Source organism: Furipterus horrens, unplaced genomic scaffold, assembly GCF_987537825.1.
Source record: "Furipterus horrens unplaced genomic scaffold, mFurHor1.1.pri manual_scaffold_8, whole genome shotgun sequence".
NCBI lineage: Eukaryota > Metazoa > Chordata > Mammalia > Chiroptera > Furipteridae > Furipterus > Furipterus horrens.
This window is the reverse complement of record NW_028327178.1, coordinates 60,689,153-60,716,424: the sequence shown is the minus strand read 5'-3', so window position 1 is coordinate 60,716,424 and position 27,272 is coordinate 60,689,153. Positions and strand designations below refer to the sequence as shown.

Sequence of the window (27,272 nt, the reverse complement as noted above, 5' to 3'; positions counted from 1 at the left end):
GAGCAGGACTTACTGTAGGTAAGAGCTTTTGAAATGGCCAAAAGGGACCTTTAAGTTTTTGATGGTGTCATCTTGACAGTTAGGATATTGCAAAAACCACTGTAGTATGACCAAGAGCCATAGAAGTGGAAACATAAAAGGACCTTTATGATAGCTGATCCACTACTTCCATTTTTCAGAAGTGGAAACTGAAGTTTTGTAATTCATGAGAGGTATACTGTATCCCTGCTTTAAAAAGCCTATGCGATCCTATAGCTTCTAGTAAACTAACTTCCCTTTTACCACCTTCAAAATTTTTTTTATTTCTAAAGATTTATTTTTAGAGAGGGAAAGGGAGGAGGAGGAGGAGAGAAACACTGATCAGTTGCCTCTCATACACACCCCAACCGGGGACCAGGCCCACAACCCAGGCAATGTGCTCCAATCGGGAATTGAACCAGACACCTTTTTTTTTGTAATTGATTATGCTATTACAGTTGTCCTAATTTTTCCCACTTTGCTCCCCTTCACGAAGCAAACTCCCATTCCCTCCGGTGAACCCCCTTCCTTTGTTCATGTGCTGTGTCATGCATAAAAATTCTTGGGCAACTCCATTTCCTACACTTGCTCTTAACATCCCCCTGCCTATTCTCTAACTACCAATTTTTACTTCTTAATACCTTCACCTTTCCCCCCATTCTCCCAGAATACCCACCCCACTGTCCACCATCCCAATGTTCTCCATATCTATGATTCTGTTTCTGTTCTGCTGGTTTGCTTAAGTGTTTTTTTTTTTTTAGATTCAATTGTTGATAGTTATGTGCTTACTGCCATTTTAATGTTCTTCACTTTGATCTTCTTTTTCTTAAGTAAGTCCTTTGACATTTCATATAATAATAGCTTGGTGGTGATAAACTCCTTTAGCTTTGCCTTGTCTGGGAAGCACTTTATCTACCTTTCCATTCTAAATGATAGCTTTGCTGGACAGAGTAATCTTGATTGCAGGTCCCTGCTTTTCATCACTTTGAATACTTCTTGCCAGTCCCTTCTCGCCTGCAAAGATTCTTTTGCGAAATCAGCTGACAGTCTAATGGGAACTGTTTTGCAGCTAATTATCTGCTTTTTCCATGCTACTTTTAAGATTCGCTCTTCATCTTTAACCTTTGGCATTTTAATTATGATGTGTCTTGATGTGGTCCTCTTTACATCCATCTTGTTTGGGACTCTGTGCTTTCTGGACTTGTATGTCCATTTCCTTCACCATATTAGGGTATTATATTTTTTGAGGCAATTTTAAATGGGATTGCTTTTTAAATTTCTCTTTCTGATAGTTTGTTATTGGTATATTAAAATGCAACCATTTTCTAAATATTAGTTTTGTATCCTGCTACTTAATTCATTTTGGTGGAATATTTAGGGTTCTCTATATATAATATCATGTCATTTGAAAATCATTTTAGTTTTACTTCCTCTTTCCCAATCTGGATGCCTTTTATTTCTTTTTCTTGTCTGAGTGCTATAGCTACTAGGACTCCCAACACTATGTTGAATGAAGGTGGTAAAAGTGCCTTTTTCACGAAGGTGGCACCCAATATGAAGGAAGCCCCTGCTCCTCCCAAAGCCAAAGCCAAGGCAGAGCCTTTGAAGTCAAAGAAAGCAGTGCTAAAATGCATCCACAGCCACAAAAAAAAGGGGGGGGGGGGCGCGGGAAGGAAGGAAGGAAGAAAGAAAATCTGCATGTCACCCACCTTCCGTAAGACACTGCAGCTCGAAAGGCAGCTTAAATATCCTCAGAAGAGCACCCCCAGGAGAAACAAGCTTGACCACTATGCTATCATCAAGTTCCCCCTCACAACCAAGTCAGTCATGAAGACGACAGAAGACAAAAATACACTTGTGTTCACTATGGATGTCAAGGCCAACAAGCACCAGATAAAACAGGCTGTAAAGAAGCTCTATGACATTGACATGGCCAAAGTCAACACCCTGATCAGCCCTGATGGAGAGAAGAAGACACATGTTCAACTGGCTCCACACTATGAGGCTTTGAATGTTGCCAACAAAATTGGGATCATCTTGACTGAGTCCAGCTGGCTAATTCTAACTATAAAAATGTTATACTTGAAAAAAAAGGGGGGGGGGTGAAAGTGGACATTCTTATCTTATTCCTTTTCAGCTTTTCACCACTGAGTATAATGTTAGCTGTGGGTTTTGTCATATACAGCCTTTATTTTGTTGGCACATGTTCCCTCTACTCCCACTTTGCTGAGTTTTAGCATAAATGGATGTTGGATTTTGTCAAATGCTTTTTCTACATCTATTGTTATGATCTTTATCCTTCATTTAGTTTATGTGGTGTGTCACATAGTTGCTTTCGGAATACTGAAAAACTTACATCCCAGGAATAAATCCCACCTGATCAAGGTATGTGATTTTTAAAAACGTATTGCTGATTTTGGTTTGCTAATACATTCTTGAGAATTTTTGCATCTCTGTTCACCAGAGATTTTTGATGCTATTATTTTCTTTTTTGTAATGTCTTTAATTTTGGTACCAGGGTAATGCTGGCTCCATATAATGAGCTTTGGAGCCTTCCCTCCAAATAATAGGCATAATTCTTCTTTGAATGTTTGGTAAAATTCACCTGTGAAGCCTTCTGGTCCAGAATTTTTGCTTCTTGGGGAGGTTTTTGATTACTGATCCAACTCCATTAGTAAGTACCTTTCTGTTCAGATTTTGTTTCTTCTTGATTCAGTCTTGGAAAATTGTGTGTTTTGAGAAATGTATACATTTCCTCCACTTGTCCAATTTGTTGGGAAGTAATTGTTCATAATACTCATAATTTTTTATATTTTTGTAATGTCAGTTGTCACTTCTCTTTCACTTCTTCAAATAGGTTGAATCAAAAACGTTCTTATACTTGATGCAGTCCCAGAGGTCCCTTAAACTATCCTCATTTTTTAAAATTCTTTTTTCTTTTTGCTATTTCCTGCTACCTTGTCTTCCAACCCAATTCAATCCTCTGGTTCATCTAATCTGCTGTTAATTCCATCTGATGTATTCTTCATTATAGTCACTGTATTCTAACTGGTTTTTTATAGTTTCTATTTTTATTTCTTTGCATAACTGATAGATTGCTTGCCTCCATTTCATTTAGTTCTTTTTCTGGAGTTTAGTTCTTGTTCTTTCAATTGGGAAATATTTGTCTCCTCATTTTGGATGCTTTCCTGCGTTTCTATGTACTATACAGATGTGCTACATCACCCAGGCTCGGCACAGTGAACTTATGTAGTAGGTATCCTGTAGCACCCAGTGCCCCAGTTGCCCTGGTCAACTGAGCCAGCTGCTCCAGGGGTGTCCCTTGTATGGGTTGTGTGTGCTCTCCTATTACAGTTGAACCTTGACTGCTGCTGGTTTGTCAGTGGGTGGAAATGGCCCTCAGGCTGATGTGCCGTGAGGAGTGGCTGAGACTACAGCTGATGAGCTGTTCTGTTGGAGCTGACCGCATGGAGCAGGAATCATTCTAGCATGGCTCTGGTGCCTGTTGAGTCCACCCTTTCGCTGTGTCATTTTTGGAGCTAATTGGGTGGTGCTCTGTTTTGGTTTAAAGCAGGCCGCTTAGGTGTGTTGGTTCCAGCACTTCTTGGGAGGGGCTCCACTGCAGGCCCAGATCAGCTGTTGCCTGTTTCTGACCCAGGGATTCCTGGTAGGAGGTACAAAGCGATCTATGGTTTGTAACTACTGGTGTTAGGCTGCAAACTGCCACCAGCTGTAACTAGTGCTAGGGTTGGGGACACTTAATAAAAGATACAAGCATACTGAGGCCAGTTGCTGCTTGTTTGGGGTTTGTGGACATTTGAGATTTTAGGCAAATCCACAGCAGGGTACAAGGTCAGCCACTTGTAAGAAACAACCACTGAAGTAGGCTGGGGCCACTGCGTGAGTTAGGTGGGGTCTCAGTGAAATCATCAGGGTGGGGCAAGAAGAGCAAAGGTGTTAGGCAATTTACTGGAGACTCAAGATTTGATACCCTCCTGGGCATGCAGGCTGGGTGGTGGGAGAGCTCAACAAAGGAACAAGAGTGTCTGCCAGGAGCTCAGTCCAGGAAAGGACTTCCCCTTCCCTGGTACTTTTCGAAACGCTGCCCCCCTTTGCTAGAGCATTGGACCATAGTGAGTCTGTGTGCAGGCCCTTTAAGAGGGCATTTCAGTGTACAGCAGTCCTCCATCTCACTCTGATATAATCTCCACTGATTTTAACAACCAGATGTTCTAGGGACTCCTCTTCCCTGGCTAGGAAGCCTGGTGTGGGGCTGGAATCCCTTGTTCCTCAGTGGGGATCTCCACAGCCAAGGTATCTCTCCTGACTTTTAACTGCCACTCATGGGGATAGAAGCCCCTTCTGTATCTCTACCCCTTCTACCTATCTTGAGGTGGCTTCTTTATATCCTTAGTTATAAGAGTTCTGTTGTTAACCTAGTCTTCAGGTGGTTCTCTAGGGTAGTTTTTCTATAATTTCGTTGCCATTTTGATGCAATCATGAAAAGAGGCAAGCATGACATTTACTTACTCTGCTGTCTTGACTGATTTCAAATAATGTGAGGAATTTACAGATAAAGTGTAGTATGCAAAAGGTAAGTAAAACAACTCAGGGCAACACATACAGGATGTGCATCAAGAAGGCCAAAGCCAGAAAGACAAGTTAGTTTGTGGAGGCCACAACCAAAGGGGTATGAAAAAACATCCAGTTTGGTGGACAGGTGTTTAAAAAAAGAGCCACCCAGCCCAAAATGTAGCCACTTGTACTAAGCCCCAAATCACCAAACCAAGAAATACCTGACTTACAGTTTTAGCTTCCCCCAGCAATAGAATCTTAAACTAGTCAATATGGAATTACCTGTTCAGCACTAGTGAGTTAATCTCCTTGACAGACTACTGCCATATCCTAATTAACAGTTACCTCACCAAATAATCTTCTCTTTTCTAGTTTACTTCCTTGACCTATCTCTCTTCCTTATAAAAGTCATTTTGTACAGCTCTTCAGAGCTCCATTCTATCTGCTAGATGAAACTTTGAATACAACCAAGATGATCTTTAAAAGTTATTCAGTTGATTTTTGTTTTTTAACACAGTAAATGAATAGGACTCATGAGTACTATGTGATAGCACTTTACAAAAAGGATATCGGAGGAAAGGGATTGAGGAACCAGTAAAAACACAGTAAGTTTTTTTAACCCTCTCCTGGGGATACGTTGATTTTACAGAAAGAGGAAGGAAGAAAGAAACATCGATGCAAGAGATAAACATCAATCAGCCACATCCCATACAAACCCCAACTGGGGATCGAACCCATAATCCTCTGGTGTATGGAACTATGCTCCAATCAAGCCACCTGGCCAGGGCAAAAGGCAGTAGTAAATCTTATATGACTCCAACATTGAAATTGTGGAAAGCAAGAGAGGGCTCAGGCTCAATCATTTCATTCACACTTACTTCATGCAAAAGGTATTTCACCAGGCTGGTGTGGCTCAGCGGACTGAGTGCTGGCCTATGAGCCAAGTGTCTCTGGTTTGATTCCCAGTTAGGGCACATGACTAGGTTGCACGTCAGGTTCCCAGTTGGGGGCGCGAGTGAGAGGCAACCACACAGTGATGTTTCTCTCCCTCCCTTTCTCCTTTCCCCTCTCTCTAAAAAATAAAATAAAATAAACAAATAAATTATTTAAAAGAAATCAATTTCTTAGGATAGAATGGTGTTGATGAGTAGCCTGGTATCTTTCTTACATTTAAATCACCAGCCAAGCCCTGGCTGGGTAGCACAGTTGGTTACAGCATTGTCCTAATACAACTGCAGTTGTGGGTTTAATCCCTAGTCAGGAATCATACAAGAATCAACCAATGAATGCACATGTAAATGGAACAACAAAAATCAATGTTTGTCACTCTCTCTCCAATCAATAAATAAAAAATAAAAGCAAATTACCAGCCAACTAGTACCATTTCCCCCAACATTTCCAACTCTGCAGGAGCAAGACATTCCAATAGCTTTTTACACTTTGTCAAGACAGCCAGCAATATTCCATATTGTGGCTGCTCATTCACCTAGAGTAAGAATGATGTAAAGCCCCTAGAAACCCATGCTAAACATGCTGCATAAGCAGAAAATAAACCTGTGCAGTTACCCACCATTTTAAGATTATTTGTTACCACAAAATAACCTAGCCTAGTCAGTCAGATAATGCTTGAAAATCCACTACCTGGAAATTTACATTTCAAAAGAAACATAAGAGTCAAAGCATCCTTCTTTAAAAAACAAAAACAAAAAACTTAAAACTGAAAAATAAATTTTACGTAGAGGACACTATTCTTCCTATTCTTCTCACCACTATTAGGGTTAAAGAAATCTGCCAAATGAGTGTGTGAGTCCCAGTCCCACTACTCCAACTCCGGGACTCCACAGTATTGAGCAGGGCCTTTCAGGCCATTCTGTAATCTGAAAAAAAGATGGTGAAAACTCAAATTGATTAGTTTGAACTTTGAACTGAAGCTTATATAGGCTAACAGTTGAGCTCTATAAAATGTAAAAGATTGTTTATATATATACTTTGTTTCAGGTATCACATTCATGTGGGGAGGGGAAAAACTAAGGCAACTTTCATAAAGAAACAAGTTCCTTGGAAAGCAATTTTTGTTAAGAGGACTTTGCAGCCCATATCAATAGATTGAGTAGGATGCTCCTACTGTTCTCAAGCTTTCTAAATGCAGGTACCAAATCAAGATTTAAGAGTCTTTTAATAAGAGGCCAGGATGACAGTGCCTTCTCCCCCCACCCCCCACCACTTTTTTACTATGACAGACGGGAAAGCAGATACCTAATAAAACAGTTACACAGAACTATTTTCAATAGTTTAAAGCTTTTGCTATCAACCCTAGATCATCTCAGACATTTACCCACTAAAACACACTGCCCATAAATTACTATGAGGAGCCCACATGGGCTGGCTGGCTGGCTAAAGGAAAACCAAACTAACTGCTCTCTTCCTCCATCCCATCCCCCAAACTAGCTCCCACACTTTTTTTTTTAAGTATATTTTAATTATGTTGTTACAGTAGTCCCAATTTTTTTCCCTTTGCTCTCCTCCACCCAGTACCCCCCCTTCCCTACAGCAATCCCACACCCTTAGTTCATGTCTATGGGTCGTGCAGTAAGTTCTTTGGGTTCACCCTTTCCTATTTTATTCTTAACTCTCCCCCCTGTCTCTTTTGTACCAACCAATTATGCCTCTTAATCTCTGCACCATTTCCCCATTTCTTCCCCTACCTCCTCACAGCTGATAAACCTCCAAATGATCCCCATACCTATGATTCTGTTCCTATTCTAGTTTGCTTAATTGAATTTTGTTTTTATTTTTTAGATTCAGTTGTTGACAGTTCTGAGTTCATTGTGATATTAATGTTCATAGTTTCAATCCTTTTCTTAAATAAGTCCCTTTAACATTTCTTATAATAATGGCTTGGTGATGATGAACTCCTGTAGCTCTACCTTGTCTGGGAATCACTTTATCCGCCCTTCTATTCTAAATGAAAGCTTTACTGGATAGGGTAATCTTGGTTGTATGTCTTTGCTTTTCATCACATTGAATACTTCTTGCCTGCAAAGTTTCTTTTGAGAAATCCACCAATAGTCTTATAGGAACCCCTTTGTAGGTAACTCTGCTCTTCTCTTGCTGCTTTTAAGATTCCCTCTTTATCTTGAACCTTTGGCATTTTAATTAAGATGTGTCGTGGTGTGGTCCTTTTTGGGTCTAGCTTGTTTGGGACTCTGTGCTTCTTGGACTGGTATGTCTTATTTCCTTCGTCAAATTTGGAAAGTTTTGTTTCATTATTTTTTCACATAAGCTTTCAATTTCTTGCTCTTCCTCTTCTCCTTCTGGTACCCCTATGATTTGGATGTTGGCACATTTAAAGCTGTCCCAGCTGTTCCTAAGCCTGTCACATTTTTTTCAATTCTTGTTTCCTCATCCTGTACTGGTTGACTGTTTTTTTCTTCCTTATATTCCAAATCATTGATTTGAAGCCCGGTTTCCTTCCCTTCACCGTTGGTTTTGTGTGGATTTTCCTTTGTTTCATTTAGTATAGCCTTCACTTCTTCCCTTATGCATCTGCTGTACTTAGGCATATCTTTCAAGCCTGTGAGTATCTTTATCACCAGTGTCTTGAACTCTACGTCTGTTAGATTGGCTATCTCCTCGTATGTTAGGTTGGCTATCTCATCGCTTAGTTCTCCCACTGGAACCTTGATCCATTCCTTGTTTTGGGTCATACTTCTGTCTCCTCATCCCGGCAAGGCTCCTGTGTTTGTTTGCTCTGTGTCACACCGATTATGTTGTAAGGGGCAGAGCCTTAGTTATTTGTCAGTATAGGGCGACCTGTTTCACTACACTGTGGCGTTGTATGTGGGTGAGGGGTCTAAGAGGGAACAACGCCACTTGCTCAGCACTCGCCCCTTTTCCAGGCACTTCTCCCACTTCCGTATGGGACTGGTGCCTTTAGCTGATACCCTGGCTGTAATTCCCAGAGTGGGTGGGTCTGCGGACATTCTAGACCGTAGAAGCCCTTTAAATAAGCAGACTCTACTAAAAGACCAGCAGTTTCTTCCTCCGCTCCAACCCCCACTGGTTTTCACTTTCAGAAGCAATGAGGCTTTGTTTTCCCTGGTGTTGGAACTATGAGCTGTGTGGTCTGGTCTTGAGCTGGGAGCACTCTCTAGGTATCCGTCCCTGCTTTTTAAAACATGTGACTGCTTTCTGCCAGCCTGCTGCCGCTGCTGCCAACACCACACTCATCCTCTCCACCCTGGCTCTGCCCCTCCTCTCTCTCTGGATATGTATTTCTTCTTTATATCTTTGTTTGTTGGACTTCCATGCAGCTCCATTTTCTGGAACTTCTGGTTGTCTCTAGTTTTGAGATAGTTGTATTCCTTCTTAGTTATGGAGGGAGACGAAGGGTGTCTGTCTAGGCCTCCATCTTGGCCGGAAGTCCAGCTCCTACTCTTTTAACTTATAACCTGTACTAAAGGCACTGCTGAGGAAGCACATCTTTGACGGTTTAAGCACAATATTTTTACTTCAGCCTATCCCCACCAATCTCTAGATATATTTCTTTAGATAAATTATAAGAAACATCAAAACCATTATTGATCCATATTAGGACACCAAAACCTATCCTGTCCTAGCATTATCCAGTGAAATATCACTTTGGCTGATACTTTTAAATATCAACCATTTAACATGGCATTCAAGTGCCTATCCTCCCCTCCCTCCCCCAATTTGGTCCCCACACATACAGTTATTCCCAAATTGGAAATACTGCAGTCCCTTCATCTGTCTTACCATTTCCCTACCTCCATTCAATTGCTATGCCTTCCCTCCAACTGTAATGACTTTCCCAAGTCTCCCTTCCAAATAAATTTATCCTGTAACATTTTCTTTAAGCTATTTTTATGACTCTTACCTGCCTTGTCTTCACAATTACTAAACCTCCAGTGCTTTTTATTTTATACACTGCCAGCAGTGTTTTCTTACAGCACACAATAAAAATCTGTCAGATGGATACAGAACATATAGTTTATCATTCAGGAAAGCTACACATACTAATCACTGGCTTAGAAGCATAACTGATATGCTACAAATAGTAACTTATTGTCCAAAGTTAGAACTGGAAAATATCTTTTAAGTTGACTAACATTTCAAGATCCATTCTAGAATAATGATTTATCCCTGCCCTCAAGATGTTAGAATGGGGGAGAGTCAAAGTCATGTAATAATATTCCAACCAGAAAAGAAAAAGCAAACCCTAATATCTAAATTATTAGTCAAAACATGCAAAAGAGAATTACTTCTATCATATGTGTTACGGAATACATACTCAAGTGTCAGACTTAAAAGAATTTGAATGAAAGCACTGTCTACTATGGCTAGGTTTATACCCCACAGATGATATTTTGATGTCAATAACACCACTAGAAATGGATCCAGCTTACAAAGGCAAAAATTAATACACAAGAGCAACTATGAAGGGCTAATAGTTCATCAGACTGAAGCCATTTTTTTTCTTTTTCTTTAAGATTTTATTTATTTTTAGAGAGAGGGAAAGGAGGGAGAAAAGAAGGGAGACAAACATTGATCAGTTGCTTCTCATATGCACCACAACCAGGGGCTGAATTCGCAACCCAAGCATGTGCCCTGACTGGGAATTGTTTGGGATAAAGAAGCAAGCCAGTGACTCTTAAACCAGTAGGAGATAATTAACAGATGAATCATGGAAAGGGGGCAAGGAAATGACAGCTCCTCACACATCTCTGGGATCAAAAAGAGGAAGATTGTTGTCACTAAACACAGAGAAATGGAAAGACTTAGCTAGATAACTTCCACAAGTAAATTGGAGATAGACCTATAACTAGATAACCCTTACTAAATCACACCCTGAGTTAAGTAGTTAATGGCGTTAAGATTGTGAACCCTAATTAACCAGTAATGGAGAAACGGGGGAGAAGGAGAGGGGAGGGGGGGCTAATCTCATTAGTATAAAACCAGTTTTCTTTGACTACTTTGCACACACATTCTCCTGGATGAGGGTGCACCTGACTCTGCAGACTTGTGAATTAAAAGGCCTCACTTTGCTGCTCAAGTCTTGTGTCCCGGTGTTTTATTGTGAGCGTTTCTCACAGATTCGAGCCAGCAACCTTTTTGATTTGCAGATTGTAAGAAACAAGGACATAGTGACTCCCAAACCAGTACAAAATCAGCAATAACAAAGGGCAAATGAAATTAAAGGGTCTCTGAGAGGGGAGTTGACAGCACTGGCATATCTACAAATCACAATAGAGGCATTTAGACAACCGTGTTAGATTGTAACTCTGGAGTAACCAGTAATGGAGAAACAGGGAAGAAGGAGAGGGGAGGGGGAAGCTAATTGCGTTAGGGTGGGGAAGCTAATCGCTCTCAATTTTAGGGCAAGGAAGATAATCACTTTAGGGTGGCAATTTCAGGGTGAGGAAGCTAAGACTATAAAACCAGTTTCCTTTGTCTACTTGGCGCGAACATTCTCCTGGCTAACATTCTCCTGGCTGTGAGGGTGCGCCCGGCTCTGCAGGCTCGTGAATAAAGGCCTCGCTTTACTGCTCAAGTCCTGTGTCCCAGTTTTTATTGTGAGCGTTTCTCACAAGATGGGCACTCAATCCATTGAGCCACACCAGTCAGGGAAAGCCATTCTGCTTTTCTAAACCCAAATGGATTTCAGAAGCGTTTACTCTCAAACTATAACAAATTTTGCTCCAATGAAAACCTTCCCACACTCTCAAGGACTGTCTATGCTGGTACTGAATGGAGGCATGAAGAAACAGGCTCCCACCAGAGGAACAAAAACAAGAGACAGAAAATAACAAGTTAGCAAAGATGTGGGATATGTGGAACTCTCATACACTGCTGGTGGGAGGGTAAATTGGTACAACTTTAGAAAATTAGAAACAACTACCAAAGCGAAATAATACTGTTATGGGCTGAACTCTGTCCCCCAAATTCCGTATGTGTAAGTCCTAACCCCCAATACCTCAGAATGTGACTGTAGTATTTGGAGATAGAGACTTTAAAGGAGATTAAGATTAGGTCATGAGGGTGAGCCCTAATCAAAATGATTAATGTCTTTGTAAGATACAGAGATTACAACACAGACATTTATAGAGAATATGAAAACACTGGTAGAAAACAGCCATCTGCAAGCCAAAAAGAAAGGCTTCTAAAGAAACCAACCCTGCCAACACCAGAATTATGGAAGAACTAATTTTCATTGTTTAAGCCACCCAGTCTGCGGTATTTGTTACTATAGCCCTAGCAAAAGAATACAGATACGCAGCCTAAACCTCGGCTTTCCACACCTCTACATTAACCTAATGGAAATGTGTACTCATACAGCTTTATTTGCAACAGTAATAAATTACACACTACTAAAATGCCCATTAATAAGTTAATAAGTACATTATAGTATATTACTGAGCAATAAAAATGGAGTTACATCTACACTCAACACAAAATCTCACAAACAATATTGCGTCACAGAAAACAGATGCAGAAGAGTACACAGTGTATGATTCCATTTATACAAAGTCCAAATTAGGCAAAATTAATAGTGTTAAAATTCAGCAGACTTATTACCCTGGGAGGAGAGGATGAAAATGACTTGAAGGAGGCACAAGGGGGCTTTGAGTTTATGGAAATGGTTCAAGTTCCTTATTTGTCTGTTTTTATGAATGTATGTTCTACTTTAAAGTTTACTAATATACAGAAATGACAAATTACTTAAAAATAAAAGCAACATTCTACTTCTTCAGTGTCACCATGGCAAATAAACCTTACTCTGAAAGTGGATGCATGAGGTTATTTACCTATTGTCATTAAATATTTGAAAAATACAGCTAGTCACATGATCCCAAGGAGATAATCTCCAGCTTTTCATCACTGAGTATTTATCAGAAGTCCTAAAGGTTCGATCTTCCAGTCAGGGCACATCAGAGAAGGAAAACTCTGACTCCAAAAAACCTCCGCTGCCTTGCGGCATACCTCTTCAGGGGAAAGGCTAAGGGAGTAAACCCCGACAGAAAATCCGGAGCCGGAGTCCCTAAGGCGGTTCGACGTTGTAGTCAACACCGGCAACTCCTGCGGCGCACCTGAAGCCAAGCTGTATTGACTCCGTCTTTCCCTTGGACCCTTCAGCTGCGAAGAGAGGGGGGGTCTGCTGCATGGGCAATAGCAGACCCTCCATATCACCCTGCCCAGGCTCTGTAGCTTCAGCTTCACTGGAGAGGACACTCCAGCGTCATCGCAAGATGTCAATTCAACACGGGAGGAGACAGATACCGTGTCACTCCTGAGTCGGACTGCACAGCCATTCTTGGCGGTGCAGATAGACTTTTAAGAAGCTACACCATTGCCTCTCGAGACGGATGGGCATGGGCAACAGCAGACCCTCCATATCACCCTGCCCAGGCTCTGTAGCTTCAGCTCCACTGGAGAGGACACTCCAGCGTCATCGCAAGATGTCGATTCAACACGGGAGGAGACAGATACCGTGTCACTCCTGAGTCGGACTGCACAACCATTCTCGGAGGTGCAGATAGACTCTTAAGAAGCTACACCATCGTCTCTCGAGACGGATGGCTGCCGATGACGACGACGACGACCTAAAGGTCAAAGGATCCAAGAGTCTCCAGTCCCCTCCCCAGTTAAATTTTCATACCATATTTTTTATTCAATTTCATTAAAGAAAACTATTAAAGTATATATTCATAGGAAGAAATTAACCAGTTTATACCTTGGTCTTCCTCTACGTAGTGAACCTAATTTTTCTTTTTTTTACTTCTATATTTTTCCTATCTTTCCCTCCCCCTAAGAACTGACAGATTTAATAATCAGCAAAAGAGAAATGTCATTTAAATAATAGTGGGAGAAAGATACACTTTTTATAAGCAGTCAAATATTGAGGACTTTATCGTAATCGTGTATAATCAAAAAAGCAGGATGGTGCTTCAGGAAGACCATGAGCTAGGCGGACTTAGATTAGCATTCTAGTAGCCGGGCCACCTGAGTACCCAGCCTCAGCTATCTCAGACACAGTTGCAGTGAGCATTAAATGAAATCCTATGCAAATTTAAGCACTACACAAATATTAAAAAAGCATCTAAAGATAAGTATTGTGTAGAAAGATTTCTACAAAACATTAATGGTCTTTAACAACCATCAAATGAATGTCACCGGTGAGAGAATTTAAGAATGGCTCTTAACCTGTGGGCTGCCCAGATGACCCAGAATTATTTCAGGGCTCCCGAGTGCACAGAGAATTGCTAGTAGACTGATTAAATACCATATACCACGGTCTTTCCATAAAAAGTACTATCATTAATATAACAAGAACAATTTGTGTGACATCAACGTAACCTGGCAGCCAAGGAGAGTAGACTGGAATGTGCAGGTGTGAACAATGACGCCTTTACTGTACTAGTCAGTGGGGGTGGTAGGCGCCATTGAGTGAGCCTGTGTACTGTGTGGTCATTGCATTCAAAATGACTGAGCAAGTAGAGCAATAAATCTAAATCAAATTTTGCATTAAGCTTGAACATTCCTCCATGGAAACTGTTTGGATTAGGAAGGCAGCAGCTATGAGCAACCGGTAACTGGCAGCTTCATCACAACAACACATCTCCTCATGCATCATGACTCAAGCAGAGTTTTTTTAGTGAGACATCAAATCACCCAGGCGACTCAGCCCCCCTACAGCCCAGATTGGCACCCTGGGACTTCAGGCTTTTCCCAAAACTATAATCACCTTTGAAAGGGAAGAGATTTCAGACCTCTGAGGAGATTCAGGAAAATACGGCGGGGCAGCTGAGAACTGTGTGAGATCCCAAGGTGTCTACATTAAAGGGAACTGAGGTGTCAATGTTCCTTGTACCTTGTATCTTCTTCATTTAATGTCTCTATTTTTTATATTACATGGCTGGATAGCTTCTGGACAGATATTGTATAACAGGCACTATTTTTCATAAAGTTTATGTTGTTACCATAGGGTTATTTTAAAGGTTAATTTATAACAGTCTTGCCATGTATTCTCAAATAACTCAAAATAAAAGGTTTGCCCCTTTTAAAGGAGAGGGAGCTAGAACAGTTGTGGGAGGTTTGTCAAATGGAAACAAAACTTTTTAAATTGCATAAAAAGACTGAAGACCAATGATATAGCTATTTACTTTCAATGTAATCTTTAAAAATTTTTAAGAAACATAGATCAATGGAACAAAATAGAGCCAAGAAATAAACCCTTGTCTCTATGGTCAATTAATACTTGACAAAGAAGGAATGAGCACACAATGGAGTAAAAATAGCCTCTTCAATAAATGGTGTTGGGAGAATTGGACTGGTTCATTAAAAAAAGAAAAAGAAACTAGACCACCAATTTACACCATACACCAGAATAAACTCAAAATGGATAAAAAAGTTAAATGTAAGTTGTGACACCATAGAAGTCCTAGAGGAAAACAAAGGCAGTAAAATTTCAGATATCCCACGTAGCAGTATTTTTGCCGATATGCCTCTTAGGGCAAGGGACATAAAAAGGAAAAAATAAACAAATGGGACTACATCGAATTAAAAAGCTTCTGCACAGCTAAAGAAACCATCATCAAAATGAAAAGGGAACCAATAGTATGGGAGAATGTATCTGCCAATGATACAATGGACAAGAGTTTGATCTCCAAAAACATAAAGAACTCATATGACTCAACACCAGTAAGACAAAAAATCCAATTAAATAGTGGGCAAAGAACTGATTAGACACATCTCCAAGAAGGACATACAGATGGCCCATAGACATATGAAAAGATGCTCAACATAACTAGCCATCAGAGATGCAAATTAAAACCACAATGAGATATCACCTCATACCTGTCAGAATGGCCATCATTAATAAATAGCAAACAGCAAGTGCTGGCGAGGATGTGGAGAAAAGGGAACCCTAGTGCACTGTTGGTGGTAATGAAGACTGGTGCAGCCACTGTGGAAAACAGTATGGAATTTCTTCAAAAAACTAAAAATGGAATTGCCTTTTGACCCCGTGATTCTGCTGCTGGGAATATACCCTAAGAACCCCAAATCACCAATTCAAAAGAACCTATGCACCCCTATGTTCATAGCAGCATTACTTATAATAACCAAGTGCTCGAAACAGCCTAAGTGCCCATCAGTAAATTAGTGGATCAAAATACGTGGTACATTTATACAACGGAATATTATGCAACAGAAAGCAGGAAGAAACTCCTGCCTTTTGTGACAGCATGGACGGGAACAGGAGATCATGCTAAGGGAAATAAGCCAGTTGGTGAAAGACAAATATGATCTCACCTATAAGAGGAACAAAATTAACTAGCAGAATAGAAACACAAGCATGGAAACATAGAACAAACTGACAGTGACCAGAGGGGCGGGGAGGGGGATAATGGTGGGAAGAAGGGGAAGTGATTAGTCAAAAAACATACATGACTGACCCGCGGTCAGGAACAACAGTGTGGGAAGTGACTGTGGGAGCAGGCAGGGTAATGGGTGGAGTAGGGCAAAGTTGGAAAAATTGGGACAACTGTAAGAGAGTAACTAAAAATATTTCAATTACAGTTTACATTCAATATTATTCCGCATTAATTTCAGATGAGCCACAATGTAATTTTTCAAGGATTCCTGAACTGAGCTGGATAACCCCAGGAAAGCCAGTAGTAAGAAGCAAGCCATCTTTACTTGAAAGAGAAGGGAAAACAGAAGCTCCTTCACTGTATCTGGCAGCAGTCACACAAGTGCATTTAAGAGTCAAGCAAGGTTACAGAATTCCTAACATTGCCCGGGTGCCAAGGTCTCCCTTAACATGCTTATGCTTCCTCAGATTTGCTCTGTATTGACATAAAGCAGTCCTAGGCGACCAGTAAATGGACAGAAGAATCAGTCAGACTGATCTTCACAGCAGTGATGACATCACCAAAACAGAGAGCCCTAGTGAAGCCTTGAGGTCCCCTGCATTAAGTACTGCATCTTCAGGCAAATGAGCAAGGTCAATTCTGTATGTCACCCCTAGAACCAACACCCAAGTTCTCTGCCTTCCCTAAAGAGACATTTTGCAAGTAGCTATTCTTAAATTTAATTTTGAAATCACAGACTGGAGTACTAAAATTGAAACTAGTCAGAAAAACTGCTAAAAAGCCTGTTCTGGTTTACCCCACCACATCACTTTTATCACAATCACCATTAAAAAGTTTTAAAACATAAATGCAAACTACTTTTCTGTATTAACACATATGTGGGAAGGAAAAAGCAGAAAACAGAGGGAAGATGTGAAGTGAAATAACTGTAAGATATGGACACACTGCAGAATGTTGCTGCAGCAAACTGCATATAGCATAGAGATCTATTTGATAGCATTAACAGATAAGTGTTCAATAACACAGAGGAATGAATGCCTGAGAATACAATGACAATGTTACATGGGAAGTAAGAGTGAACAGAAAATCAGTAGCTACAAAATGGAAGGTAGCAGTTAATTTCTGGAGTTTCAGTCTCCTTCAGAGCATGACATCAGTACCAAGGGGAACCATTCTTTAGTCTTACTAGGAGGACTCTTCTCCTTACTTACCTGGAAGACCTTGCCTATAACTCCTGTATAAATCCAGTATCTGGTCAATGCTGAATTACACAGATGGAACATTAGATAATTAATCACAGGAATAACGGTAAATATGTCAAAGCCCAGAGAGGAACAGTACATAAGAATATTGTCACACGTGTGTGGTCTGGGGTCTGGATTTGCTACATCTTTTCACAAAATGGTTAATGGTCAAATGTAAGGGCAAATGTGTTACTAGTGTAGACCTCTTTGGAGATTTATTCAAAGCTAATCAAATAACCAAAACCTTTTTGCTTCACTTGGCTGTGAGCTCAGGAATTGAATTCAAGGACACACTTTGCTATAAAGCAATGCTCTTTGATTATAAAATTTAGGGGCAAAAATCAAATAAAAATAAAAATACTGTCCCAAAGCACCTTTGAAGTTCTGTCTTAAACTTTGTGCTCCTTTCAGTGCAAGGATCTTCATTTAAGAAATATGACTGACTGTTTGGCTAGGTCTAGGCCTTTCTTTATGCTTTTTTAGAGTAAACTGATATGCTGTACGTGCTCAAATGAAAAGTTTTAAATGAGTTATCATTTGCTCTTAAAAACTCTTATCACGTTCAGTATTGTACAGGGATTTCCCTGATTTATACAGGAGTTTCCCCAATTCTCTAACCATGTTAGAACGAAACTGTGTTGTAAAAGTACCGTGTTATATGGGGGTTTCCCTAATTTCTAACCATGTTAGAGCGAAGCCATGTTATAGAAGTACCGTGTTATACAGGGGTATCTGTATATCTCTTTGGTTTCCAAAAGAATAGGCACTTGTCTCTTCCTTGTGACTTAAGCAGCTTATTAGCTTTATGATTTCTCATCCATGGAATAATAATCTATTAGTATCTTTCTCTCTTCAGACTTGGGAGAGCTTGTTCAGATTTGAGTCTAAAAGCTGGAAAGTAAGTTGTAAGTACTTCTGAAGATACTGTCGAAGCTTAAGCTTAGTACTCAAACCCTGTGGTATTCTAACTTTTTTTAACTTTGCTACCCAGTCTAATGTATTTACAAGAGGGGACCCAAAAAATAGAATTTATTAATTAAAAAATGTGTATTTATTCTTACAAGTTTAAACTTCAGTCACCGTTAGAGTACTCTATTTGGTGCAGTACACCTATTGAGACGTTTTTTTCCACTGTTCAAAAGTTTTTAAACTCAATTTGGATGCCTTTTAGTGCTTGTGCTGTTACCCCCCTCCCGCCCCCCACCTCTTCCACGTTGGCAAAATATTTCCCTTTAAGTATTGTTTTCATCTAGGGAAACAAGAGTCCTTCAGTGTGAGATCAGGTGAATAGGAAGGGTGGGGCATGAGGGTCCTGCCATTTTTGTTCAAAGGCTGCTGAACACTCAAGTGCAGTATTCGCAGGTACACTTGTGAATTGCCCATCATGAAATGGGCAAACGTGTTGAAAGATTCTTCAAAAAAATTCAGTGAATCTGAATGTAGCCTCTCACAACAACAGCTGCTACACTGATAAAGATGGGTTTCTAGAACACTCACCTAGCAGGAGAAGCCTGTACTACGAGGGAGGCCCTCCGGAAGATAATTGGTTGTTTTTTGGGGGGTGGGGGGGGGTTGCATCCCTCCCCTAAGTAGTATGTATGGTAACCTTAAGTAATATGGAAATGTAGAGCAGTAATGATAAGCACCTTTTCATTTATTCATCAATTGTTTCCAGTTTCTACTGTGTATCAGTCATTGCTAGATGTTGACCCAGGTAGACAGGCATTTTTCCTATCCACAAGAAATTGAAAAATGGTGAGTGATCATGGCCAGGCGTTCTGTTGTGGAACGGCTTGGTGGTAGAACTTGAGGCTTTTGGAAAGAGGAGTTGTTTCTGATCTCTGTAAGTGAATCCATGGTTATCCAGTCTGCTGTTCTCGCTAACTTAAAGGCTTTGTTTATTTTAGCAACATCTGTATGGTTTGCTCTTGAAGAGAGCATGGAAGAGAATATTGCAGTTTCTAATTGATCATGGTTTTTGAAGAATAACCTTCAACAATAAACTTGTTTCTCCTTTTGCTCTGGTGGCATTTTCTTGTTGACACAGGAGGTAGTTCATGTCCTAGCTGTTGCAGTGCTCTTTGAACAAAGGCACATTTGGCATGCTGGATTTTTATCTTCAGCTGAAGAAAAAAATTTAACGTAGTGCCTTCCAGGCACAGTACCTGTGTCATCCTAGATAGAACCTGTGTCACCCATCTCCCACAACTGTTCTGGCTTCTTCTAAGGTTTTATTTATTTATTTGCAGAGAGAGGGGATGGGAGGGAGAGAGAGAAGGAGAGAAATATCGATTTGTGAGAGAAACATCTGTCAGCTGCCTCTTGCACCCCACCAACTAGGACCTGGCCTGCAACCCAGGTGTGTGTCCTGATGGGAATCAAACTGGCAACCTTTTGGTTTGCAGTCCAGCACTCAGTCAATTGAGTCACACTATCCAGGACTGGCTCCCTCTTCTTTAAAGGGGATTTGAATTTGCATTTATGGTAGAACTACATGCATAAACAAACAGAAAGGTGGAATGTAGGAGACGACACTAAAAATATATATATTTTTTTAAACATTTATATTTATAGAAAGGGGAAGGGAGGGAGAAAATAAGGGAGAGAAACATCAATGTGTGGCTGCCTCTTGTGTGCCCCCAACTGGGGACCTGGCCTGCAACCCAGGCACGTGCCCTGACGGAATCAAGCTGGCGACCCGTTGGTTCGCAGTCCGGTGCTCAACCCACTGAGCCACACCAGCCAGAGGTTTTTTTGTTTTTAGTTGTTGTTGTTGTTGTTGTTGTTTTTCTTTAGTATATCACTCCTGGTAATTTTTAGCAACAACTTGGGGCAGTATTTTTATTTTTATTTGATTTTTGCCCCTAAATCTTATAATCAAAGAGCATTGCTTTATAGTAAAGTGTGTCCTTGAATTCAACTCCTGAGCTCACAGCCAAGTGAAGCAAAAAGGTTTTGGTTATTTGATTAGCTTTGAATAAATCTCCAAAGAGGTCTACACTAGTAACACATTTGCTAAATGATCTCTCAGCTAAAAGCAAGCAATCTAAAAATAACAGAATTTTTGCAAAAAAAATCAGGATAATGCTGAAGAAAGTTCAGAGGATGAAGATATCTTGTCAAAAAAATGCATTCGGTTAATGGAGCTTAGTAGTGATGATGAAAACATTACTTAATTCATATTAATATGTAATACTTTTAATGAAAATTGCTTTAATAAAGATATTTTCTCTTAATTACAAAAATATAATAGTATGTTTTTAAAATTTTTGGAAACTAACCCCCCTTTTTGTACTAGTTCTTAGTTTCGTATAACAGATTCGAATAACACGGCATTTGTTAGGAACCTTAACAAACGTGTTATATGGGGGTTACCTGTAGCATTTTCAACAGGAAGAACCAACTGGCTAGACATTATGTACCAAGGCTGTAGGAAAGATTGACATGGCAGGATTGCCAGGCCTATCTCATTTGACAAAAGATTTAGGTAACAAAACTTTTCAAACCTCAAGTACTTTGCTAGCATTCTAGAACTCATAATTTACTGGCATTACACTACAAAAAGATGTGTTAAAAGTCACAACCGAAATCGGAATATCTTAAGGCTTTATGGTAGAACTAATGTTACCAAAGCAGGCTTTCAAATGACATCACTAGGAAAGAAAGGAGGCATAGAGAGGGAGAGGGGCAGGTGCCCAAAGATAAATCACAAGCCTCAGGGGCATCTGAAAGCAATACAACCCAGAGAGTATAGTGCTCTGGAATCTGACTGCCTGGGCTTGAATCTCAGCTCCATAATTTACTAGCTGTGAGACTTTAAGACAAATGACTTAACCTCTGTTCTCTGATTTCCCTATCTATAAACAGGCACAATAATACTACTTCATAATGGCTGCTCAGAGAATTAAATATAATCTGTGCGAAGGTCTTGCAACACTGCCCAGCATACTCTTAAGTGCACGAATGTTTGCCATTATTATTCAAGTTTCCCAATTTTAGGTACCATTATGCAAGTAAGAGGCTCCTGACGCAAGTGGTATTCAAACACAGTTCTAAAGCCAACTACAATCTTCCTCCCAGCAAGTTTGAAAACTTCTTTCAAAATTTACCTTAACATGTTTATGATAAAACGTTCCCTGCCTCCCAGCCAGAGGCGTGTCACATGTACACAAGTGTTTGAGGCCAGCCCCGTGCATGTGACCTGACTCACCGCCTAGATTCAGTTGCTGTCACGGAACTTCAAGCACTAAAAGCGTCAGGCTGTTCAAATGAAGACAGATGGGAACGTAACTTAGACGTGGGCGATTTGATCAGTGCCCGCGAGAATGGTGGCGCCTGGGTCGCGACCCCCGACACCACAGTTGGGGATCGGACCCGACGCCCTCCGGCTCCCTGCTCCAAGAAAAGCAACCGCCTAGCGCGTTCCGCCACGGGCACAGGGCTCCCAGTGCCCTGCGGCCGGCGGCCACACAAGTCAGGAAATCTTCCCATGTCTCCGGTCTTGACACCACGAGTAAATAAGGTGTCGGTGACCACAGGCCCCGGGTCGGCAACCCGGCCAGAGGTCACAGCCGGCGACCTCTTAACTCTCCCTGCTCCTGGGCCCTGAGCGACGCGGCCTTTCCCCGCGAGGCCCCTGCCGGACCCAGAGCCTGCCCAAGAAGGGAATGACGCGAGGCCTTGGCGGCCGAGAAGCTGAAGAGGGGGATGGGACCAGGCAGCCTGCGGGCTGGGCCTGCTGCTTACCTCGGCCGCTCCGCTGGGGGCACCGGGCCGGGAGTGTCTCGAGAGCTCCCGCGAAGGAGGAGACGCAAGAGAGGCAGGGACAGAGAAGCCCAAGCTCCGATTCCAGCCGCTTCTTCGGCGCCAACACCCCAGCTCCAGTGCAGCCGCCGCCTCGCGCTTTATGGCCAAGTCTCCGGCTCTGCTCCCACTTCCGCCACCGCCACCGCCCCGAGCGGAAGTGCCTGTCACGAGGAGCTCGACGTCAAGGTTGCGAGGGAGGAGCCCCGCCTCACCCCCGCGTCACGTTCAGGCCTGTGCCTCAGGCCTGGGCTTGAATGACGCTGGCTCTAGGAAAAGGCTTTCCTTGGGAGAAATCTCTGAGTAGTGGGAGACAGGACAGTGTTTATTTCACAAACTCACAAACTTACAGCGGACTAAAGGAAGAGCATCCATATTTCCTGAGCATCTACTGTAAACGTGTATTACATTTTTGGATAGTTTCTATTTGTCCTTAGTCTAACCACTTGAAAGATTTTCACTGTTTTGCATATAGGAAACTGAAACCCATCACAGGTCCCTTGACCTAGCTCACACAGTAAGTGTCTATATCATTTATTTGAATTCCAGCTTCCTCCCCTCCACTAAAGGTCCCCTGTAGATTTTTCTGTATTCCACTTAGTGTAACCTTCATTTCTTCCTTTATATTGTTGCTGTACTCAATGGGTTCTTTGGGCATCTAATCACCAGTGTTTTAGAACGCTGCATCTGATAGGTTGGTTATCTCCGTTTTGTTTAGTTCTTTTTCTGGGGTTTTGTTCTCTTCTTTCATTTGGGCCATATTTCTTTGCCTCCTCAATTTGTCATCCTCCCTGTGTTTGTTAGGTAGAGCTGCTTTGACTCCCTGTCTTAGTAGTGTGACCTATTATAGAAAAAGCACCTGTAAATTGTGTGAGGTGGAGCCTTAGGGACTACTGTATTGCTTACTTGTGTACTTATCGTCATCTCCCCCACCAGAATAGCAGTTCCATAAGAGTGGGGATTTTTGTCTGTTTCATTCACTGCTATATCCCCAATTCCTAGAAGAGTGCTGGAACACAGTGAGTGCTCAATGAGTACCGTTTACAAAGTACAGTAGTCCCTCTCTATATTGCAGTTCACTTATCGTGGCCTCAGTGTATCACAGGATTTTTAAAAATATTGTATTTAATTATTTATCGCGGATTTTTCGCAATGTTGCGGGACTTTGTGGTACTGTATACGTATATTGTTAAAGTTAGGTAGGTTTAAGAGTAGAATAAATGTAAGGTTCCTACTTTGCGGGGGGGCTCTGGAACGTAATACCCACGATAAGTGAGGGAATGCTGTAATCAGGAATTTGGAAATTGTCTCAAAGGCAAAGAATTATGATCATTCCACCCCATTCTGCAGCCATTCAAAATGCTAGGTTAGAAGATAAAGTAGCAACTAAAAAACACAAGAAAAAGTACAGCACAAAAACAAAAAGAGATTTTTGAACCCCTAGTCTTCTAAGAAGCAGACTGAGAAGTCTATTCAGATGCAAATATACTGTTTCTTATAGGAAAGAAAGAAGGACTCAGAAGAAACTCAAGAGCCAAGAGGATGGATTCAACAGCTGCAGAGAATCATTCCCATGAAGCAGGATTAGACCTTAATCAAAGAATTGACAATATGGGTCTAACTGGATTTCAGAATTGCTATTACCCAGTAGTAGCTACTTCACTCCCGTTTTTCCCCTTTTTGTACAGAAGGGTATGCTCCGGTTATCTTATGTTTGTCAACTCTGTTGGGACTGTAGAGAGCATATTAACATGTCTGTAGCTCACAGGTCTTCAGATCAAGTGGAATAGTACTCAAGAAGCTGTTCCTGAGGAATCATAGTTGAAGAGCCTCATCACACCTGGACCTGATTTACATGATAATATCCATTATGAACCAATGATGTACTTCGAAGATACTTTCTGGGTCCTTGGGAAGAATTGATCATATTTTATATATGAAATATAAATAATTTGTGTCCAGAAGCTGGACTATGATATATTAAAGATGGCAGGACATACTTTGCTTTTTTTTTTTTTTTTTAATGTGAAATCTACTTCCTTTCCTTTTGAATTTGGGTTGGCCTTACTTACCTGTTTGACCAAGAGAATGTAGCAGAAGTGATAACTTGTGATTTCAACTGCTGGGTTGTAAGATGCCTTACATCTTTTGCTCAGAATTCTTGAAATATCCAGGCTATAGAAGCTCCTCCTCAGAAACCACCCTCCATGCTGTGAGAAGTCCAAACCATGTTTAGGTATTCTTATCAACAGCCCCAGTTGCGCCCCCAGTAGGCAGCCGGCATCTACTGCCAGCCATGTATATGAGCCATTGGAATGTCCAGCCATGTTGATCTTCAAAAACTCCAGATCTAACTAGAAGCTGCCTGTGATCACATAAGAGGCCCCAGTGAGAACTATCCAACTGATCCCAGCCAACGTACAGAACCAAGAAATAGTAATACATTTTGCTGTAAGTCACTATACATATGAGTTGCTTTGTTACACAGCAATAGATAACTAGAATAGCGTCAAAATGAAAGGGAAAGGAACAGTTATATAAAACATCTTTATTAGAACAGGTTTGGGGGGTGCAATGGAGATATATCTCACAGAATTTTTAGCTAGGGGAATGACAAAATCACAGTTTTAAGAGTCCTCTACTAGATTTGACCGGTGTTGCTAAGTTTGTTGGGCATCATCCCACAAACTGAAAGGTTGCCTGTACAATTCCTGGTCAGGGCACATGCCTGGGATGCAGGTTTGGTCCTTGGTCAGAGAGTGTATAACAGGCAATGGATCAGTGTTTCTCTCTCACATTGATGTTTCTTTCCCTCTCTTCGCTTTCTCTAAAAATAAATTTAAAACATCTTTTTTTTTTTAAGAGTCCTCTAGAAGCTTGGTGTGCTCCTGGAGGTGAGAGAGGAGGAAGCCTAAGCTGGGGTTGTATGTGAAGCTTGGTGAAGAGGGGGTGGCAGGAATTGTGACTTATTTTTTAAAGTATATTTTATTAATTATGTTGTTACAGTAGTTTCAATTTTTCCCCCTTTACACCCCTCTGCCCAGTGCCCCCTTCCCTCCAGCAATCCCACCCCCCTTAGTTCATGTCCATGGGTCATGCATATACATTCTTTGGTTTTACCCTTTCCTATAGTATTCTTAACTTCCCCCTGTCTATTTTGTATTTACCAACTATGCTTCTTAATCCATGCACCATTTCCCCATTTCTCCCCCTTCCCTCTCCCAGCTGATAACCTTCCGAGTGATCCCCATACCTATGATTCTGTTCCTATTCTGGTTTGCTTAGTTGGATTTTGTTTTTATTTTTTTATGTTCAGTTGTTGATAGTTGTGAGTTTGTTGTCATTTAATGTTCATAATTTTGATCTTCTTTTTCTTAAGTAAGTCCTTTGACATTTCATATAATAATAGCTTGGTGGTGATAAACTCCTTTAGCTTTGCCTTGTCTGGGAAGCACTTTATCTACCCTTCCATTCTAAATGATAGCTTTGCTGGATGTAGTAATCTTGGTTGTAGGTCCTTGCTTTTCATCACCTTGAATACTTCTTGCCAGTCCCTTCTTGCCTGCAAGGTTTCTTTTGAGAAATCAACTGATAGTCTCATAGGTACCCCTTTGTCAGTAACTCTCTGCTTTTCCTTTGCTACTTTTAAGATACCCTCTTTATCTTGAACCTTTGGCATTTTAATTAAGATGTATCTTGTTGTGGTCCTTTTTGGGTCTAGCTTGTTTGGGACTCTGTGTACTTCCTGGACTTGTATTTCTATTTCCTTCACCAAGTATGGGAAGTTTTCCTTTATTATTTTCTCACATAAATTTTCAATTTCTTGCTTTTCCTTCTCTCCTTCTGGCACCCCTATGGTTTGGATGTTGGCATGTTTAAAGTTGTCCAAGAGGTTTCTAAGACTCTTCTCATTTTTTCAATTCTTGTTTCCTCATTCTGTATTGGTTGACTGTTGTTTTCCTCCTTATGTTCCAAATCATTGATTTGAACCCTGGTTTTCTTCCCTTCACCATTGGTTCTGTGTGGATTTTCCTTTGTTTCATTTAGCATAGCCTTCACTTCTTCCCTTATGCGTTTGCCATACTTAAGCATATCTGTCGAGCCTGTGAGTATCTTTATCACCAGTGTTTCGAACTCTTCATCTATTAGGTTGGCTATCTCCTCATTTGTTCAGTTGGCTATCTCCTTGTTGCTTAGTTCTCTCACTGGAACCTTGATTCATTCCCCCTTTTGGGCCATATTGCTCTGTCTCCTCATCTTGACAGGCTCCTGTGTTTGTTTGCCTCTGTGTCTTAGGTAGAGTTGTTACTCCTGTTACATTATAAGGGGTGGAGCCTAAGGTTTCTCATCAGTTGAAAGCAACCTGTTTCAACACATTGTGGCGCTGTATGTGGGGGAGGAGTCTGAGAGGGAACAATGTCGCTTGCTCAGCACTCGCCCCTTTTCCAGGCACTTCTCCCACTTCCGTATGGGACTGGTGTCTCTATTTGTTGCCCTGGCTGTTGTTCCCAGAGTGGGTGTGTCTGCGGATGTTCTAGGCCTGCGGGGGTTCTTTAAACAAGTGGACTCTGCTGAGAGACCAGCAGTTTCTTCCTCCACCCCAACCCCCACTGGTTTGCACAGTCAGAAGCAATGAGGCTTTTTTTTCCCTGGTGCTGGGATTGTGAGCTGCATGGTCTGGTCTGGTGCTAGGTGTGCTCCCCAGGTGTCCCTCCTGACTTTTAAAAATGTATGACTGCACTTTCCGGCAGCCTGCTACTGCCACCACTGCCGCTGCCACCACACCGCATCCTCTCTGCCCCAGCTCCGCCCCTCCTACCTGTCTGGATGAATATTTCTTCTTTATATCTTTGTTTGTTGGACTTCCATCCAGCTCGATTTTCTGGAACTTCTTGTTGTCTCTAATTTTGAGGTAGTTGTATTCCTTCTTAGTTGTGGAGGGAGATGCAGCATGTCTGTCTAGGCCTCCATCTTTGCCAAGGTATTGTGACTTACTGATCCATGCATACTATTCTCTTGAGAAAGCTGGTCACATCAATGGAACATGAATGGGACCTGGTGCTATTTATATAAGCTTGAGGGGTCAGAGGAGAGAGAGAGAAGGTTGGATCCTGGAAGGAGGGGCAGGTTGAAGGAGGTTAGGAGTTAGGATTTCAGGTCTGGAAATACCGACTCAGAGGACCTCCACGGGACATTTAAGTTGAAATGTGCTGGAGACCATTAGTTATACTGGGCTGAG

General features: G+C 41.3%; 2 protein-coding genes across 2 annotated transcripts in view; one reads left to right on the top strand and one right to left on the bottom strand.

Moving 5' to 3' along the window:
* LOC150003019 (ras-related protein Rab-7a) overlaps nt 1-22,185 on the bottom strand; it is a 114,221-nt gene extending 92,036 nt beyond the window's left edge. The window contains exon 1 of the mRNA XM_090285941.1: nt 21,977-22,185. The gene's annotated coding sequence lies outside the window, so the exon portion shown is untranslated. The remainder of the gene's footprint in view (nt 1-21,976) is intronic.
* LOC150003020 (uncharacterized) lies at nt 1,522-21,839 on the top strand. The gene is made up of 2 exons (XM_090285014.1): nt 1,522-2,068; nt 21,448-21,839. Exons 1-2 carry the CDS (start codon nt 1,522-1,524, stop codon nt 21,837-21,839), a joined length of 939 nt encoding a protein of 312 aa, XP_090141140.1.
* Nucleotides 22,186-27,272: the final 5,087 nt, after the last annotated feature.

Bases quoted from the DNA above. Each gene is read 5' to 3' on its own strand.
- LOC150003020 (XM_090285014.1), top strand. From the start codon at position 1,522: ATGTTGAATGAAGGTGGTAAAAGTGCCTTTTTCACGAAGGTGGCACCC. The intron at 2,069-21,447 runs GCTGGCTAATTC...CTCACCGCCTAG, and splicing joins GATCATCTTGACTGAGTCCA to ATTCAGTTGCTGTCACGGAA.